The sequence below is a fragment of the Rhinopithecus bieti genome, unplaced genomic scaffold, assembly GCF_001698545.2.
Source record: "Rhinopithecus bieti isolate Rb0 unplaced genomic scaffold, ASM169854v2 scaffold_27010, whole genome shotgun sequence".
In the NCBI taxonomy this organism is placed as follows: Eukaryota; Metazoa; Chordata; class Mammalia; order Primates; family Cercopithecidae; genus Rhinopithecus; species Rhinopithecus bieti.
Window position 1 is genome coordinate 1,691,712 of NW_016812757.1, and position 16,417 is coordinate 1,708,128.

Consider the following 16,417-nt stretch of genomic DNA (forward strand, 5'->3'; position numbering starts at 1 on the left):
TGGCTATTTGTATACGTCATGCCTAGGCTTAGGGATGCCCACACAGATAGCCAGTAAAATATTATTTGTGAGTGTGTCCGTGAGACTGTTTTTAGAAGATGGTAGCATTTGAATTGGTAGCCTGAGTGAAAAAGACCACACCGCAAAATACAGGTGAGTGTCCTCCAACCCATCAACTGCCACCCCGCGCAACACAGGTGGGTGTCTTCCAACCATCAGTGGCCTCTCCACACAACACAGGTGGGTGTCCTCCAACCATCAGCGGCCTCGCCACACTACACAGGTGGGTGTCCTCCAACCATCAATGGCCTCTCCACACTACACAGGTGGGTGTCCTCCAACCATCAACGGCCTCCCCACACTACACAGGTGGGTGTCCTCCAACCATCAACGGCCTCTCCACACTACACAGGTGGGTGTCCTCCAACCATCAACGGCCTCTCCACACTACACAGGTGGGTGTCCTCCAACCATCAACGGCCTCTCCACACTACACAGGTGGGTGTCCTCCAACCATCAACGGCCTCTCCACACTACACAGGTGGGTGTCCTCCAACCATCAACGGCCTCTCCACACTACACAGGTGGGTGTCCTCCAACCATCAACGGCCTCTCCACACTACACAGGTGGGTGTCCTCCAACCATCAACGGCCTCTCCACACTACACAGGTGGGTGTCCTCCAACCATCAACGGCCTCTCCACACTACACAGGTGGGTGTCCTCCAACCATCAACGGCCTCTCCACACTACACAGGTGGGTGTCCTCCAACCATCAACGGCCTCTCCACACTACACAGGTGGGTGTCCTCCAACCATCAACGGCCTCTCCACACTACACAGGTGGGTGTCCTCCAACCATCAACGGCCTCTCCACACTACACAGGTGGGTGTCCTCCAACCATCAACGGCCTCTCCACACTACACAGGTGGGTGTCCTCCAACCATCAACGGCCTCTCCACACTACACAGGTGGGTGTCCTCCAACCATCAACAGCCTCTCCACACTACACAGGTGGGTGTCCTCCAACCATCAACGGCCTCTCCACACTACACAGGTGGGTGTCCTCCAACCATCAGCGGCCTCGCCACACTACACAGGTGGGTGTCCTCCAACCATCAACGGCCTCTCCCCACACAGCACAGGTGGGTGTCCTCCAACCATCAACGGCCTCTCCCCACACAGCACAGGTGGGTGTCCTCCAGCCATCAATGGCCTCTCCCCACACAGCACAGGTGGGTGTCCTCCAACCTATCAGCGGCCTCTCCACACTACACAGGTGGGTGTCCTCCAACCATCAACGGCCTCTCCCCACACAGCACAGGTGGGTGTCCTCCAACCATCAACGGCCTCTCCCGCACAGCACAGGTGGGTGTCCTCCAACCATCAACGGCCTCTCCCCACACAGCACAGGTGGGTGTCATCCAACCATCAATGGCCTCTCCCCACACAGCACAGGTGGGTGTCCTCCAACCTATCAGCGGCCTCGCCACACTACACAGGTGAGTGTCCTCCAACCATCAACTGCCTGAACAGAACGAAATAGCAGAGGAAATGAGAATTCCCTCTCCCATACATCTTCTCCAGCCCTCAAACCAGGTGCTCCTGGTTCTTGGACCTTTGGGCCTGATCTTGGGCTTACACCATTGGCTTTCCTGGTCCCCAGGCCTCTGGACTTGGCCTCACACCACCAGCTCTCTTGTGTCTTCAGCTTGCAGATGGCAGATCACAGGACTTCTCAGCCTCTATAATCACATGAGCCCATTTCCATAACACATCTCCTCTTGTATCTTTATATATCCTGTTGGTTCTGTTTTTCTGGAGAACCTTGACAAATACAATACGGCTTATATATTCTGTGTTTTTTAAAAATCACTCTGACAGTTGCCTGCAAACAGGTAGATGGATGAAAAAGAGGAAGCGAGGAAAGAAGTTAGGAAGGTGTGATGCTAGCTCAGGCTAGAAACGGTAGTGGCACAGTGACTGGAATAACAGGAGTTAATACATTAAAAAACTGGATACGTTTGTTGATTAAATAAACAGGAGTTGTTGGTGGATTACATGTGAGGGAGTAGTGAAGAGGGGAAAAAAAAAATCCCTATTAAAATGCAGACCGTGATGAACACTCCGAAGTACATTGACAACCAAGACTGATATCTGCCAAATTGTGGTGGAATTTTCAAATACTAACAGGCTGGTAGAAGTGAATGAAGAAATGTGTCTGTTGGTCTATGCCTACTCAGGAAATGTGCCACACTTAACTGTAGGAAAGGTCTTCAACCTGTTCATCTCCTAATCCTGTCAGCAAAACCAGCTCTGTGCTGCCTGAATACCCACCGGGGGGAACCACTTTGGAAGCAGGATCTCTCTCTTCCCACATCATGTCTTAGCTCCCTTACATCGCCATATGGTAACTGAGGCTCTGAGGACACACACGGATAGAATGCAGCAGGTGACTACCTGCAGGGAGATGTACGCCCTGGATGGCGGCTTCAGCAAGAAGAGCTAGGGGCAGGGCATGTTGTGACTAGAACTTCTTCACGGTCTCCGTTGGGTCCCAGCATGGTCAGTAGAGGCCCCTGTGTCCTTCATCCCGGCAGGTTGTGGAGCTGGCCCTCACCCTTTCCTGCTCTGTCTGACCTTTGCACACTGTCTCACATTTCTTCTCAACGAGTGTTCCAGGCATTGATGACCAAACCTGCAGAATCATCCAAAGATGAGATTTTATTGCCATTCAGGTTGTGGGTTAAATCAGTGAGAGAGAAGATATAGCCTTATAGAATAGAAGTTTACTAGGAAAAGCTTTGTTCTCTTTTTTTTTTTTTTTTTTTTTTTTGAGAAAATGGGGTCTTGCTCAGTCACCCAGGCTGGAGGGCAATGATGCAATCATGGTTCACTGCAGCCTCAACCTCCCTGGGCTCATGTGATCTCCCAACCTCAGCCTCCAAAGTAGCTGGGACTGCAGGCGCACACCTCCACACCCGGTTAATTCTTGTATTCTTTGCAGAGATGGGAATTTCGCCATGTTGTCCAAGCTAATCTTGAACAGGGATTTCACCATGTTCCCCGGGATGACGCAGGTGGATCACCTGGGTTTAAGTGATCCACCTGCCTTGGCCTCCCAGAGTTCTGAAATTACAAGCATGAGCCACTGTACCGGGATACTAGGGAAAATTTTACTAAACCCTCAGAACTGGGCCAGAGGTTGTTTCTTAACTCACTCTGCAGCTAGTATAGCTCCAAGAGAAGGACTGGAATATCATTCATAGAGACTTTAGCTAGAGTCTAAATAATAGCTAATCGTTCAAAGTCAATAAAGAGAAGGAACCACTTTTGGGTTTTGATGAAAAAATAAAAATCCAGGAAAAGGCGACATTGCCTTAAATATCTAAAGAAAGAAAAATTGGGAAAAATTTGAGAAACCTGTTTAGCATTCCCAGTAGGACACAATAAAATATATTTCCTATAAAGAACAAAAAGACACATGGATAAAATAGACTGAGACAAAGAGACAATATGGTCTATTTCACTCTCACCCATTTAGCCTGGCGGCAGCATTTAACACAGGGGTTCATGCTTTTGACTGCCACACATCACAGGCTCTTGGCACTCCTGTCTCGTTGCCCACTCCTGCTGTCTTCTTTAGTGATATCACCTCATTCCCCTGATCTTGAAAAGTTGGAACACACAAGGACTCAATCTCTGGACCTCTTCTCTCTTCCATTATTCTCTTGGTGATTTCATTCATTCAATAAATTGTAAATATCACCTAACTACTAATCACTCTCAAATTAATTTCTCCAGTACTGATCCCATCATTGACCTTCATGTCTGTCTGCCTGTATCTCCCTCTCCATACTAACAATATCCTCTTGAATGTTAATAGACACTGAAACTCTCACTATGCCCCAAATCAAGATCCTGAAAACTCCCTTCTTACCACTGGCTGCTGTCTTCCCCATCGAGGCTGACAAGCAGCTCCACTCTTTCAGTGACTCAAGCCAAAAATCTTGGAATCACTTTCAACTCCTTTTCCCTCTTTCATTTATATCTGGTCCTTCACCAAATGCTGCTGAAAATACCTTCAAGATTATGTCAAAAATTTCTTCTCACCTCGACTATCCCTCCGTGGTCTAAGGTGCCATCATCTTTTACAAGGATTGTTGTAATAGATTTCTAATCCCTCTGAGATCTGCTCTTCTCACTTTACACTCTGTTCTTAACACAGAAGCCGACGTAATGTTTTAAAATAAAATAAAATTATATTCTTGCTTTAAATACCTTTTTCCAAAGATTTCCTGACTTACAGAGTGGAAAGCGGTGTAATTACAATTACCTACCAAGCTCACACAAACTGCTGTGTCCCTCACCACCTCCGATGTTTTCTCCCTGACTCTCCTTCTCTAGCCACGTTGCTTCCTGCTGTTCCTCAGACACGATCAGGGTCCAATCTCAAGGCCCTTTTATGTGAACCCTTTGCCTCGAATTCTTGGTGTGCTCATCACTTCTTTCTCAGTGACTACTTTCTCCCAGGCAATTGTCTCTTTCTGATGAGAACTGTTACATCTGATAATCTCACACACTACACACACACACCTAGTTTGTTTTATAATGTGTGTCTTTTTGCTCCATATAGAGAGGAATTTTTGTCTGTTCTATCGATTGCTCAAAGCCCAGTGCCTGGAAAAATATCTGGCATATATGAATTAATAAATTTGTGAATATAAAGGTCATATGCAACATAAAAAACAAACTAAATGAGCAAGGCAAAAGGAAAATACAAACAGTAAAACCAAAGTGTGAACAAGATGTGCTGAGCAAATACTGACACTATAAAAATAAAATTTAGAATTGTATCTAGAAATAAAACTTAGAATTTATGATTTAATTCTCTCTCTCTTTTTTTTAATGCAGTCTCGCTTTAATCCCCAGACTGGAGTTCACTGGCAGGATCTCGGCTCATTGCAACCTCTGCCTCCCGGGTTCAAGAGATTTGCATGCCTCGGCCTCCCCAGTAGCTGGGATTACAGGCATGCACCACCACACCTGGCTAATTTTTGTATTTTTAGTAGAGATGGGGTTTCGCCATGTTGACCAGGCTGGTCTCAAACTCCTGACCTTAGGTGATGCACCAGCCTCAGTTTACCAAAGTGCTGGAATTACAGGCTTGAGCCACCAGGCCTGGTCAGATTTAGTTCTAAATTTTAAAGCTCTTCCAGAACGACTAGAAAATTCAAAGGGAAACAAATTTTTTTAAATGCTATAAAAGGAAAGAAAACACACTAAGCTGTTAAATTTTAAAATTATTATGTAATTCAAATTAAACTGTAAATATCAGTGCAGAGAAAATAATCAGACACTATTGGAGAAACGTTTCCATATAAGAATAAAATAAAGACATCTTAAGTTTATTTTATATATATATATTTTTATTGTGCTTTAAGTTTTGGGATACACGTGCAGAACGTGCAGGTTTGTGACATAGGTATACATGTGCCATGGTGGTTTGCTGCACCCATCAAACTGTCATCTACATTAGCTATTTCTCCTAATGCTATCCCTCCCCTTGTCCCCCACCCTCCGACAGGCCCTAGTGTGTGATGTTCGCCTCCCCATGCCCATATGTTCTAATTGATCAACTCCCACTTATGAATGAGAACATGCAGTGTTTGGTTTTCTGTTCCTGTGTTAGTTTGCTGAGAATAATGGCTTCCAGCTTCATTCATGTCCCTGCAAAGGACATGAGCTCATTCTTTTTTATGGCTGCATAGTATTCCATGGTGTATATGTGCCATATTTTTTTTATCCAGTCTAACATTGATGGGCATTTGTGTTGGTTCCAAGTCTTTGCTATTGTGAATAGTGCTTCAATAAATATATGTGTGCATGTGTCTTCCTATACACCAATAACAGAGAGCCAAATCATGAATGACCTCCCATTCACAATTGCTTCAAAGAGAATAAAATACCTAGGAATTCAACTTACAAGGAATGTGAAGGACCTCTTCAAGGAGAACAACAGACCGCTGCTCAATGAAATAAAAGAGGACACAAATGGAAGAACATTCCATGCTCATGGATAGGAAGGATCAGTATCGTGAAAATGGCCATACTGCCCAAGCTGATCTTAGTTATTTCTTGTCTTCTGCTAGCTTTTGAATTTGTTGACTCTTGTTTCTTTAGTTCTTTTAATTGTGATGTTAGGGTGTCGATTTCAGATCTTTCCTTCTTTCTCCTGTGGGTATTTAGTGCTATAAATTTCCTTCTAAACACTGCTTTAGCTGTGTCCCAGAGATTCTAGTCGGTTGTGTCTTTGTTCTCATTGGTTTCAAAGAACATCTGTATTTCTGCCTTCATTTTGTTATGTACCCAGTAGTCATTCAGGAGCAGGTTGTTCAGTTTCCATGTGGTTGTGCTCTTCTGAGTGAGTTTCTTAATCCTGAGTTCTAATTTGATTGCACTGTGGTCTGAGAGACTGTTATTTCCATTCTTTTGCATTTGCTGAGGAGTGTTTTACTTCCAATTATGTGGTTGATTTTAGAATAAGTGCTATGTGGTGCTGAGAAGAATTTATATTCTGTTGATTTGGGGTGGAGAGTTCTGTAGATGTCTATTAGGTCCGCTTGGTCCAGAACTGAGTTCAAGTCCTGAATATCCTTGTTAATTTTCTATTTTGTTGATCTCTCTAATATTGACAGTGGGGTGTTAAAGTCTCCCACTGTTATTGTGTGGGAGTCTAAGTCTCTTTCTAGATCTCTAAGAACTTGCTTTATGAATCTGGGTGCTCCTGTATTGGGTGCATATATATTTAGGATAGTTAGCTCTTCTTATTGCATTGATCCCTTTACCATTATGCAATGCCCTTGCCTTTTTTGGTCTTTGTTGATTTAAAGTCTGTTTTATCAAATGAGGATTACAACCCCTGCTTTTGCTTTTCTTTTATTTGCTTGGTAAATCTTCCTCCATCTTTTATTTTGAGTCTATGTGTGTTTTTGCATGTGAAATGGTTCTCCTGAATATAGTGTGAATATAGCACTGTCCCTCATGGCTTCCCTTGGCTAGGGGAGTTCCCTCACTCCTTGCACTTCCCAGGTGAGGTAACACCCCACCCTGCTTCTGCTTGCCCTCCTCAGGCTACATCCACTGTCTAACCAGTCCCAATGAGACGAACTGTGTACCTCAGTTGGAAATGCAGAAGTCACCTGCCTTCTGCGTTGATCTCGCTGGGAGCTACACACAGGAGATGTTCTTATTCAGCTATTTTGCCCAGGATTCAGTTGTTTATTATATTTTTGAAAATATCTATAAAATTAGCCACACCTACATGAATCTGGTGTGTTTTAATTGCAGTGGTCATGTCCTCTTAGTTTCTCAAAAAGGTCAACTAATGTAAGTCCTTACCACTCTAACAATAAATGTCCAAGATAATACAGCACATCAGATAAATGACCAAAGTAATTACAGCAAAAATTCTGAGCAAGATAATGGGGATTAGGAGATACCCTCTGCAGACATTGATTTCTAGAGACAGTGCTGTAGAATGGTTGAGAATGTGGTTTCTGAGATTTTGAACACCCGTTATCAGCTAGGCAATGTTGGATTATATTTTTTGCTACTTTAATGTTTGTGTTCTTTGGTTCCGTCACCCTGGCTGTTTCTGGATCTTTTTTTCTTGATTGTTTTTTGTCCTGGATATGCCACATTTCTTGCTTCTTCACATTCCCGATAATTTTTTAGTGGGTGTTTGACATAGTGAATTTTACACTGTTGATTGCTGCATTTTGTTGTTTTCTTTAAGTAGTGTTGGGTTTTGTCCTTGTACACAGATGAATGACTTTCCCAGCCCCACAGATTTTTCTCCTACGCACGCACAGATTATCACTCAGCCAGAGGCTTGGGGAACCTTGCTACAGATCTCCACTCTCCTCTTTCCAGATAGTTATCTCCTCTCCAGTGTCTCTGCTCCACACACATTTTAGCTGCATTGGTCTGGCCAATATCTGAGGCTAAGGGAGGATTCTGAGCTTTGTTTTGGTTTCCCACTTCGCATCATGGCCTGAAGTCTGACTCGCGGCAGTGAGCTGCTGCCATTGTAGGATCTGCCTTGTCCGTGCTCCTCTTCTCAGAGACCAGAGTCCTGCACTGTCTGTTATCCCATGTCTGTCAATCGCTGTTTTAGATATTGGTAGGGATAGGAGACAGAAAATTTCCTGGGCAGACAGGAACAGGTCCCCATGAAACCCAACCTTGAAGCCAAAGACAGTTTAAAGCCTGAAAACTGAGCTGGTGGTTCCAGATAGAGGCCATGACCAGAGCGAGAGCTTCTATCCCTGTCTTACCCTCTCTCTCTCTCAAATGATTCCTTCTGGATTATGCCTTTTAACCAACTGAATGGTACTTTTTCAGGAGCCCATGCATGGACAAATCAGTGTGCCCTCTCCCATTCTGAGCCCATTAAAAACCCCTGGACCAGCATCACAGATGGCTACCGACTTTGGGGCCCCCACTCGCAGCTGAGGGCAAATTGCCTTCAGGGTCCCTTCTTGCAGTTGAGAGCTTTCCTTCTGTCACTCAATACAATTCTTCTCTGCCTTACTCACACTCCGACATCTGTGTACCTTAATCCTCTTGGTTGCGGGATGAGAACCCAGAACTTGCTGAGTTGCAGGCAGCAGGAACGAATAAGCTGTAACTTACCCTCTTTTTGCCAAGCTGTGAATGGCAGAAATAAAAGAGCTTGTAACATAGTCCCACTTGTGGAGCTACGGGAGTGAAGAGCTGCATCATTCCTCAGGAACTCAGACCTTGGACTCCCTGAGCAAAGGCTGCAGCATACCTTGGGGCTCTGCAGTTGCATCTTCGAGTTTTCGGGTGCCACCGTGTTTCCCCTGTCTAAACACTGGCTCCCAACGTGGAAGCTGCTTGCAGCACACCTAGTCCATTCACAGGCTGAGCACGGAATCCCTGTTCAGGTGAGGGATCCTGACTGTAGGGCAAGCCGAGGGCAGCCTGCTGGACCAAGTGGGTGGAGTGAGCCCAGTGGGCCTGAGCTAAGCCCTGGAAAAAGGTCATGGCAGCAGCAGAGATTTCCAGCTGGTGAAATGGCAATGAAGGAAGCCTGCAACAGTATTTTGTCCAGTGTTCCAGTTGTCTAAGGAAAATGGGTAAAGCTGGCCCCGTTACCCTATCGTGTTAGAACCAAATTTCAAAAGAAGGCATTCTTACACCAACCCAAGGTGGTGTAAGAGTGACTTAGAGAATGTATTACAGAGAGGTTCTTCTCCCACATGTTTCAGTTTAGGAAAACAAGAAAGCCAGGAATCTGCATTTAGAACAACATCCCAGGTGCTTCTGACATAGGAGATCCATGGACCCCCTTGTGAGAAACGAAATAGAAGATGATTAATTTCTCCCAGACTATTGTTTTTGTCCTGACTCGTGAATATTTTCACATTAAGAAAAAATGACAAGCCCAAAACAAAACAAACAGGAAAACCCACTTGTCCAGTGAGGACCATGATATCAAACTCACAGGGTTGTAGTAAAATTTAAAGGGAGCCATTTATGTAAAGTGTGTGACTTATAGTGTTACAGATTGAATTATGTTCCCCTTCAAAGAGATACGTTAAAGTATTAGCCCCTACTACATCAGACTATGACCCTATTTGGAAACAGTGTCTTTACAGAGGTAATTAAGTTAAAATGAAGTCACTAGAATGGACCCTAATGCAATATAACTGGTATCCTTATTAAAAAAGGAAACTTGGACACAAAGACAGACATGCACAGAGAGAAAGTCATATGAAGACACACACGGAAGAGAAGGCCATGTAACTACAGTGATGCAAGTCAAAAAAACCCAGATTACGGGGAGCCACTGGGAGCAGAAAGGGGCAAGGAAGGGTTGCTCCCTAGAGCTGTCAGAGAGAGCATGGGTTTGATAACATCTTGATTCTATGCTTCTAACTTTGAGAACTGTGAGAAAGTAATTTTCTGTTGTTCCGCGTCATCCAATTTGTGGTTATTCTTTTTATGGTAACCCTCGGAAGCAAATACAGATAATGAATATGGAGCAGGTAGTCAAAAAGTTGTGAGTAGGTGAGGTGGGAAGGCATGCCAACTTCTCATCCATGACGGAGCTTGCATGGGATCAGGAAAGTTATCAGGGAAAGAAAGAGATGGTCTTCCTGGGAATTAAAGATGATCAGAAAACTCTGTGATTGGTGCAGAAGACACAAGAGCCCACATTGCGGGAAGACAGAGGGAGCCAGGGTCACTGTCATGAAGATTCCTGTTCTCCATGCTCAGGAATTTGCACAGGTCACATTGCTTTGGTTGACTCAAGAAAATTAGCAGCAGTAGGCATTTATCAGACAAGCATTTGACTTCAGACATTTTCTGCTGTTACCCTCCCTTATCTCTAATATGTTCTAAAGTGACCCAACTTGGCAATTTCAACACCGTATACGAATCCACTTACTAAAGGGGTTAAGTTGTGCTGATTGGCAACCATGTCCAGGCAAATGTTGCCAGGCTCCTGGGAAGGCCAGCTGGCCTCTCTGTGCTCCTCCCAGGGGTAAAGTCTTCCTGTAAGGGCTCATCCTATGCCCAAGTCACCAACAGCCTTACACTGTAACACACCTTTTATCTTCTCCCCTGCAAAGCTCAGGGTTAGCAAAGGGGACTCCCATTGGAAGATATGGTGTCCGACTCAACTCTTGTTCTTCTGTGAGAATTCTGCGGAATAAAAAGTCAGTGTTCCCCAAGCCAGCATGGATACCTGGTATCCACTACATCCCAATGTGAGAAAGTCTGCTCTCTAAACATTGAGTGTTTCTGGTTCTGTGTGCTAATTTCCCCCAGAGGCAGGGAGTGTTAGCTCCCTCCACACCAAAGCTTCTGCGCCATATTTGGAGCCACAAGACTGGCCAAATCAAAGCCAGTAAATGGCATCCCTTTCTGCACTTTCTCCAACCAGCCTCTTGGCCTCCTTACTTTGCTTATTCATGTGTGTGTCTCTCCACTACTTTATTGTAAATTCCCTGGGAAGAAAGTGTCGTGTTTTATTAATCTTTGTCAAGTGCTTTGTGTTAACAAGGAGAAGATTAAGGAAAAAACAGCTATGGCACTTTCTAGATTGAGAACATTTGCATGTCCAGTCATGTGTACATATTTATGCGATACTCCTCATGTAATTGCTTTTCTGACTCAACAATTACCTTCAATAATTTTTCCCTTTATTCTACCTCAGGAGACATCAACTCAACTATAACAAAGTCCTACTGATGGGTTCCTGCCTCTATTATCTCCCTGGGAGACTGGACACTCAAGAAAAAAAAATCAACTTTTCTTTTAGTTTGTTGACTTATTGCACCAATGTTTCTTGAGTACCTGCTATGTGCCAGGCATTGGGTTATGTCCTTAGGATATTAGAAGAGGCACCCAAGGAGCTCAGAGTCTGATGATAAGACAAATAACTGTAAAAGAAAGTGCTGAGTTGCTTCATGGGAGATGGCAGGGGAGGGAGCCCTGGGAGCACAGTTGGGAGGACCTGCCTCTACCCTGCTGGGCACAGCAAGGAGTCTGTGAGCTCTGTTCCTCCTTCAGCCACTCTTCCCCTGGAAGGTTATGCAGGTGCAGGTCCTGACTCTTAGGGTCAATATAGGTCTCCTGACAACCTTCACATCCAGGACACTGGAGGAAATCTCACTCTCTGGTGGAGAAATCTAACCGGGAGAGCCTGTCATTCTGTTGGACTTGACCTCCTCCTTTTCTGCTAGCTTTGCTCCAGTGTCTATGACTGCAGATTTCCAGCTAGCTGTGGATCAGTGCAGTATAGCCTGGACTCAGAAGGACCTCGAGTCAGAGTCCTGGCTTTGTCTCCTAACACTACCTCTTACCACCTCTCTGACCTTGGGCAAATCACATGTCTCAGTTTCATCATAAGTAAAACGGAAGTGATAATAGGACTTCCTAGGGTTGTCATGAACCATAAGTGCATGAGTGTAAGCAATGTTCTACAAGCAGTATCTGCTTTATAGAACACTCTATAGGCGCTCCATATCAGTATTAGAGAAAGTAGCATGGCAGTATGGAACAAGATTTACTTGTCATAAAGTGGGGCTGTCGATGCTGGCTCATCTCCCACCTGCCATATACTCTGAGTACAAACTGTCGTCCTTGCTGGATGGCGGAGAAGGATGAAGAAGTCTTAGTTCCCGTCTTCATTTCCCTGCCTTCCAATTCGAAGCATCACCAATATCCAATTTCAGAAAGCCCAAAATCCTCACACTGAGAGGTGATTGCCTTCGTTAAATGTTTACTGGTCACTCCCAGGGGTGATCTCTGCGTTGTGATGGGCCGGGCTGCAGAGTCATCTGTGTTGTGAGACTCTTTGCCTCTGTTCTAGAGAACAGTGTGGGCTGCCTGGGTGTCCCTCTCTGGAGTCCAGCAGGGTGGGGCTGCTGACCAGGCTCCACAAGTGCTCTGGGTGGCAGCTGCAGACTTGGCACTTCTGCCAAGGCAGCCTGTGTGGGCAGAACCAGAGCATGGAAATAGCTGGAATCCAGTGGGCATGTGTGCTTCCGGCTGCTGCCCTGCTCATGCTCTCATCTAGCAGCCGGTCTGCTGCATGGGAGGGAGCGAGGAGGGAGTGGTGACTGGTGGCCATGAGAACCCTGCTTGCCCCGAGGAGTCTGTGCCACAGAAGCACAGGATGGCAAAGCTGAAGCGACTGCCAGGCCATGTTAGCCCCATTCCCCATCGTACAGACCAAGCTGCAGAAGTCCAGACAGTGGGACTAGCATCCCCAATGTCAGACAGCTGGTGGAGGTGATAGAGCTAGAATCAAATTTCACTGTGCACAGAGGAAACCATCTGGTTTCTAGGTCTTTCTAGACCAATTGCAACCTTTTTACTGATACTGGCATAATACCAGTTTTCCCAAATAGTCTGCTTATCATCTCACTCCTCCACATTAGGCTTCCTGAAGACTTCCTTCTCCATTCCCCATCTTTGACACCTCTAGACCAGTTGTGATGACTCTAGAGCAGCTGACCACAGAAAAAGACTGGGGTAATCCTACAAGGTGAAGCTCACGAGGCCAGTGCCTGCTTCCATGGTGCCTACCGCCAGGCCTGCTATTGCCTTTGAGATCTGACCCAGAACATAATGCCAAGAGCTTTCCATTAGATACAAACACCGGAATTTGGACACTCAGTTTTTTTTAGTGCCTCACATAGAAGAGCACCAGAATTGTCACCAGACAGAGCAACCCCAGATTCAAGGACAAATTGTTTGCATCTGTTAAAAGTCTTACAACCTAAGTTACCATTGGCTCCAAATAAAGTCAGTTTGGATTCTAGAAAACAGAAATCAACACTACCTTCTCTCTTTTATGAAAACTACCTTCTTGCCTGTATCTTTGATGAGAACTGTGTGTTACACTTACTACATTCTCAGCACAGTAGAGCTTATTGATTCCTGGGATTTCTGTCCTCAAAGAGTCCTTAGGATCATCTAGTTAGAATTCCTTTCAATTTACAGATGCAGAAACTCAGCCCAAAATTCTTGTGTTTTTCCCTAGTTCTCGAGGCTGGTTATCTGATTTCACCCTCAGAACTATAATCTAGGTCTTTCTGCAACCCTGTGGAGGCGTCTGGTGAGCTGCAGAGGTGCCATGCTCTGCAGAAAATGGGAGGGATGGAGCCCTGTAGGACTGTCTTTGAAACCCCATTCCAGCTCCTTCTGAAATGCAAGGCTGAGCTGTAATCTAAGTCTTTCCAGATATTCACTGAAGTCAGACCTGGTGCCAACCACCTCTAAACAATGACGAGTCAAGTTTGCCCATTTGTGAGAGATGCGATGTGGCCTGGCCCTGTCTGTGCTTTCTTCCTGTGTGTGGGCTGCTCTGAGCAGGATGCGTGAAGCAGCAGAGACGAGGAAGCACCAAGTTTCGTGAAGGCCCCAGGACTACTGAAAGGACCCCTGACTTTACTGTGTCATGGCCTGTGTGGACACAGGTGGACATGGGGCAGGGGCTGGCCCTTCAAGGAGTCCCAGAGACCTCGCGTTGACTTATCTTCTGCCTAAGTGGTGAGAAAGGAGGTGGAGACATCTGTGACTGCAGCATCTGCAAGACAAAGTGGCAAAGGGAGCTTTCCACCCTGTCTGCTCTTCAAGCTCGTGGAATAGTAGGCTACCCGGAAGTATCTTACGATCGAAGCTTTTTGTGTGGCCCACGGTAAAATAAAGTAACTGAGGAGCAGCTATAAATAGGGTAGGACGCTCTTCCGGAGAGACTTCTCGTCGGGCGGTGGTCAGAGGCATCTGTGCCCACACCCAGGAATGCCCGGCAGGTCCCAAGGCCATGAGACTATGCAGAGGAATAAAAGAGGGTGGGCCGGGCCACAGCTGTGGCCACAGGCCCTGACGCTTCCTTCGAGGAAGGGTGCAACTGCATTCTTGTATCGGTGTCCTCCCGGGCCTTCCGGGGATTGCCCTGGAAGCAGCCTGCTGGAAGTGGAAAGCTATGTGTCCTTTAATTGCTGCTGATCCCTGGAAAATCCCCAGGCGTGGTTGCCTCTGGGGATGTCTTACCCCAGAATAGGCAGGTGTTTGAAGGTCTCTTGGCTTTCAGAGAAAAGGGAAATGCGACACTGGTGGCTGTTGAAGCCGGAATCTCTCTCTTTCTTCTTCGCACATTCTCTCTTCTCCTGTCCCTTTCTCTGTCCATATTTCCTCTCATCTTTTTAGAGAGGCAGAGAAGTTTTTAAAATAGGATACTAGGAATCTTAGAGCTGTAAATTTCTTTGCTTTCTTGCATTTTAAAGATTTAAGAACTGAGGCCCAGAGAGGGAGAGTGGCTTGTCCAGATTAGGAAAAATGAAGCCCAGAGCTTTTAAACTTCTCAATTTGGGATAGAGCCTCCTTCTTCCTCACTGACGCTCACTTGTCCTGAGGCACCTGCACCTTATCTGCAGAACAGCTGGACGGTCTATTTGCTTACCCATCTATCCACTCAGTTATACAGAGGGTTTCCGATTTTCCATGGCATTGTGAAACAAACCAAAACCACACAGCTGCCTGGATTTGGGGACCTGAGCTGAAAGATCCTCTTTGCTTCTCTGCCTGTTATTCTCTGTCCCTCAAGGCTATTTCCTAAGCTTTGCCATAGGGAGGGTGGACTGCACGCTCTGGAGTTCACTTGGGCACTAATGCTTTATTATCTCTCAAATCACTCTCATTCCATCTGAGTGTTGCAGAAATATATGCTTTGCGGGGAGCACAATGTTTAAGACACCCCAGTCCACCTGGCCTGCGAAGTTGGAAGCTCTCACCAACTTCACCAGACTTCAGAGTTGTTGTGAGATTGGCTAGAATGTGAGCCACTTGATATATGCCACCACTGTCTCCACACTCTCACATTCCTGTGCACGGCCCCTCAACAGCTGCTCCAGTGAGAATCCAAGTATAGGTCCCCCTGTGGCCACATTCTATGCTGCTTTTCGAATCAGCTTTTGGGCAAGGCCATTTCTGTGAAGGCCAACCAGCTAACCCTCATCTTACAGGCAAGAATTCCCTCACACATCTCACACATTCAATTTCAATGACTCGGTTCAGAGTTTATGTTCTTTTTCTTTTTTCAGTCTTGCATTTACAAACTCACAGAAATGCAATCTGCAATAGTGTTACCATGGTTGTGCTGAAATCGGCAAGGGCCTGGCTGGGGAGGGCTTAATACTTCCTACAACTGGGAAGTTGTGGAAGATCCCGCTGCAGCACGCTGGATGATTTAGGAAAGGCAAGTGATCTGGAAAGCTAGAGTTTGTTGTTTCTGTTCTAGACATTCAGTGTCAGGTCAAGTCTCAGGAAAGGTCTGCAGCTCTAGGACTCAAGGCTAGAATGTGAGCCAGTGCTCTCCAAAAGTCCCATAGTGTAACTGAAGTTAGTCCAAAGCCAGTCACGTTTTTTCCAGGAAAGCTCTGACCCTTCACTCCAACTCTGCCTTAACCAGTCACATGTCAACTTCAGTCTGTTTCTGTCATAAAGAAAAGCATGATCTTTGCTTTTAGACATATCTGAGAAGTCTTTCTCAGCCATTTGAAATAATGTTGTTACCATGGCAAGAAAATTAAGTAGCCTTGCTCACCCTCAAGTTCCAAAACCTTAAAATACAGCCGCTGCCTGACCATGTGCATATCGTGAGAATCAAATAGAGTAACACAGGTAAAGTACCTGGCATGCACGTGAAGTTCCTTTTCTACTCTCAGTTCTGTCCCTACCATTCCCTGTTTTCCCTTCCCCAACCGGCTGTAGTAGAAAAAAACCTGAGGACACAAAAAGCTAGCTTCAGCCACCTAACCATCCCTGTGATTCTGAATGAGTCGCCTAACTTCCTCATTGGAAAAGTTGAAAT

The 16,417-nt window shown here is 45.7% G+C and overlaps 1 protein-coding gene across 1 annotated transcript in view; it reads left to right on the plus strand.

Moving 5' to 3' along the window:
- Positions 1-15,540, plus strand: part of LOC108545142 (uncharacterized) — a 76,397-nt gene extending 60,857 nt beyond the window's left edge. The window contains exons 8-11 of the mRNA XM_017896622.1: positions 284-1,368; positions 10,665-10,802; positions 14,093-14,242; positions 15,450-15,540. Of these exons, the coding sequence (XP_017752111.1) occupies positions 284-1,368; positions 10,665-10,802; positions 14,093-14,242; positions 15,450-15,540 (1,464 nt within the window). The remainder of the gene's footprint in view (positions 1-283; positions 1,369-10,664; positions 10,803-14,092; positions 14,243-15,449) is intronic.
- The last annotated feature ends 877 nt before the right edge of the window (positions 15,541-16,417 follow it).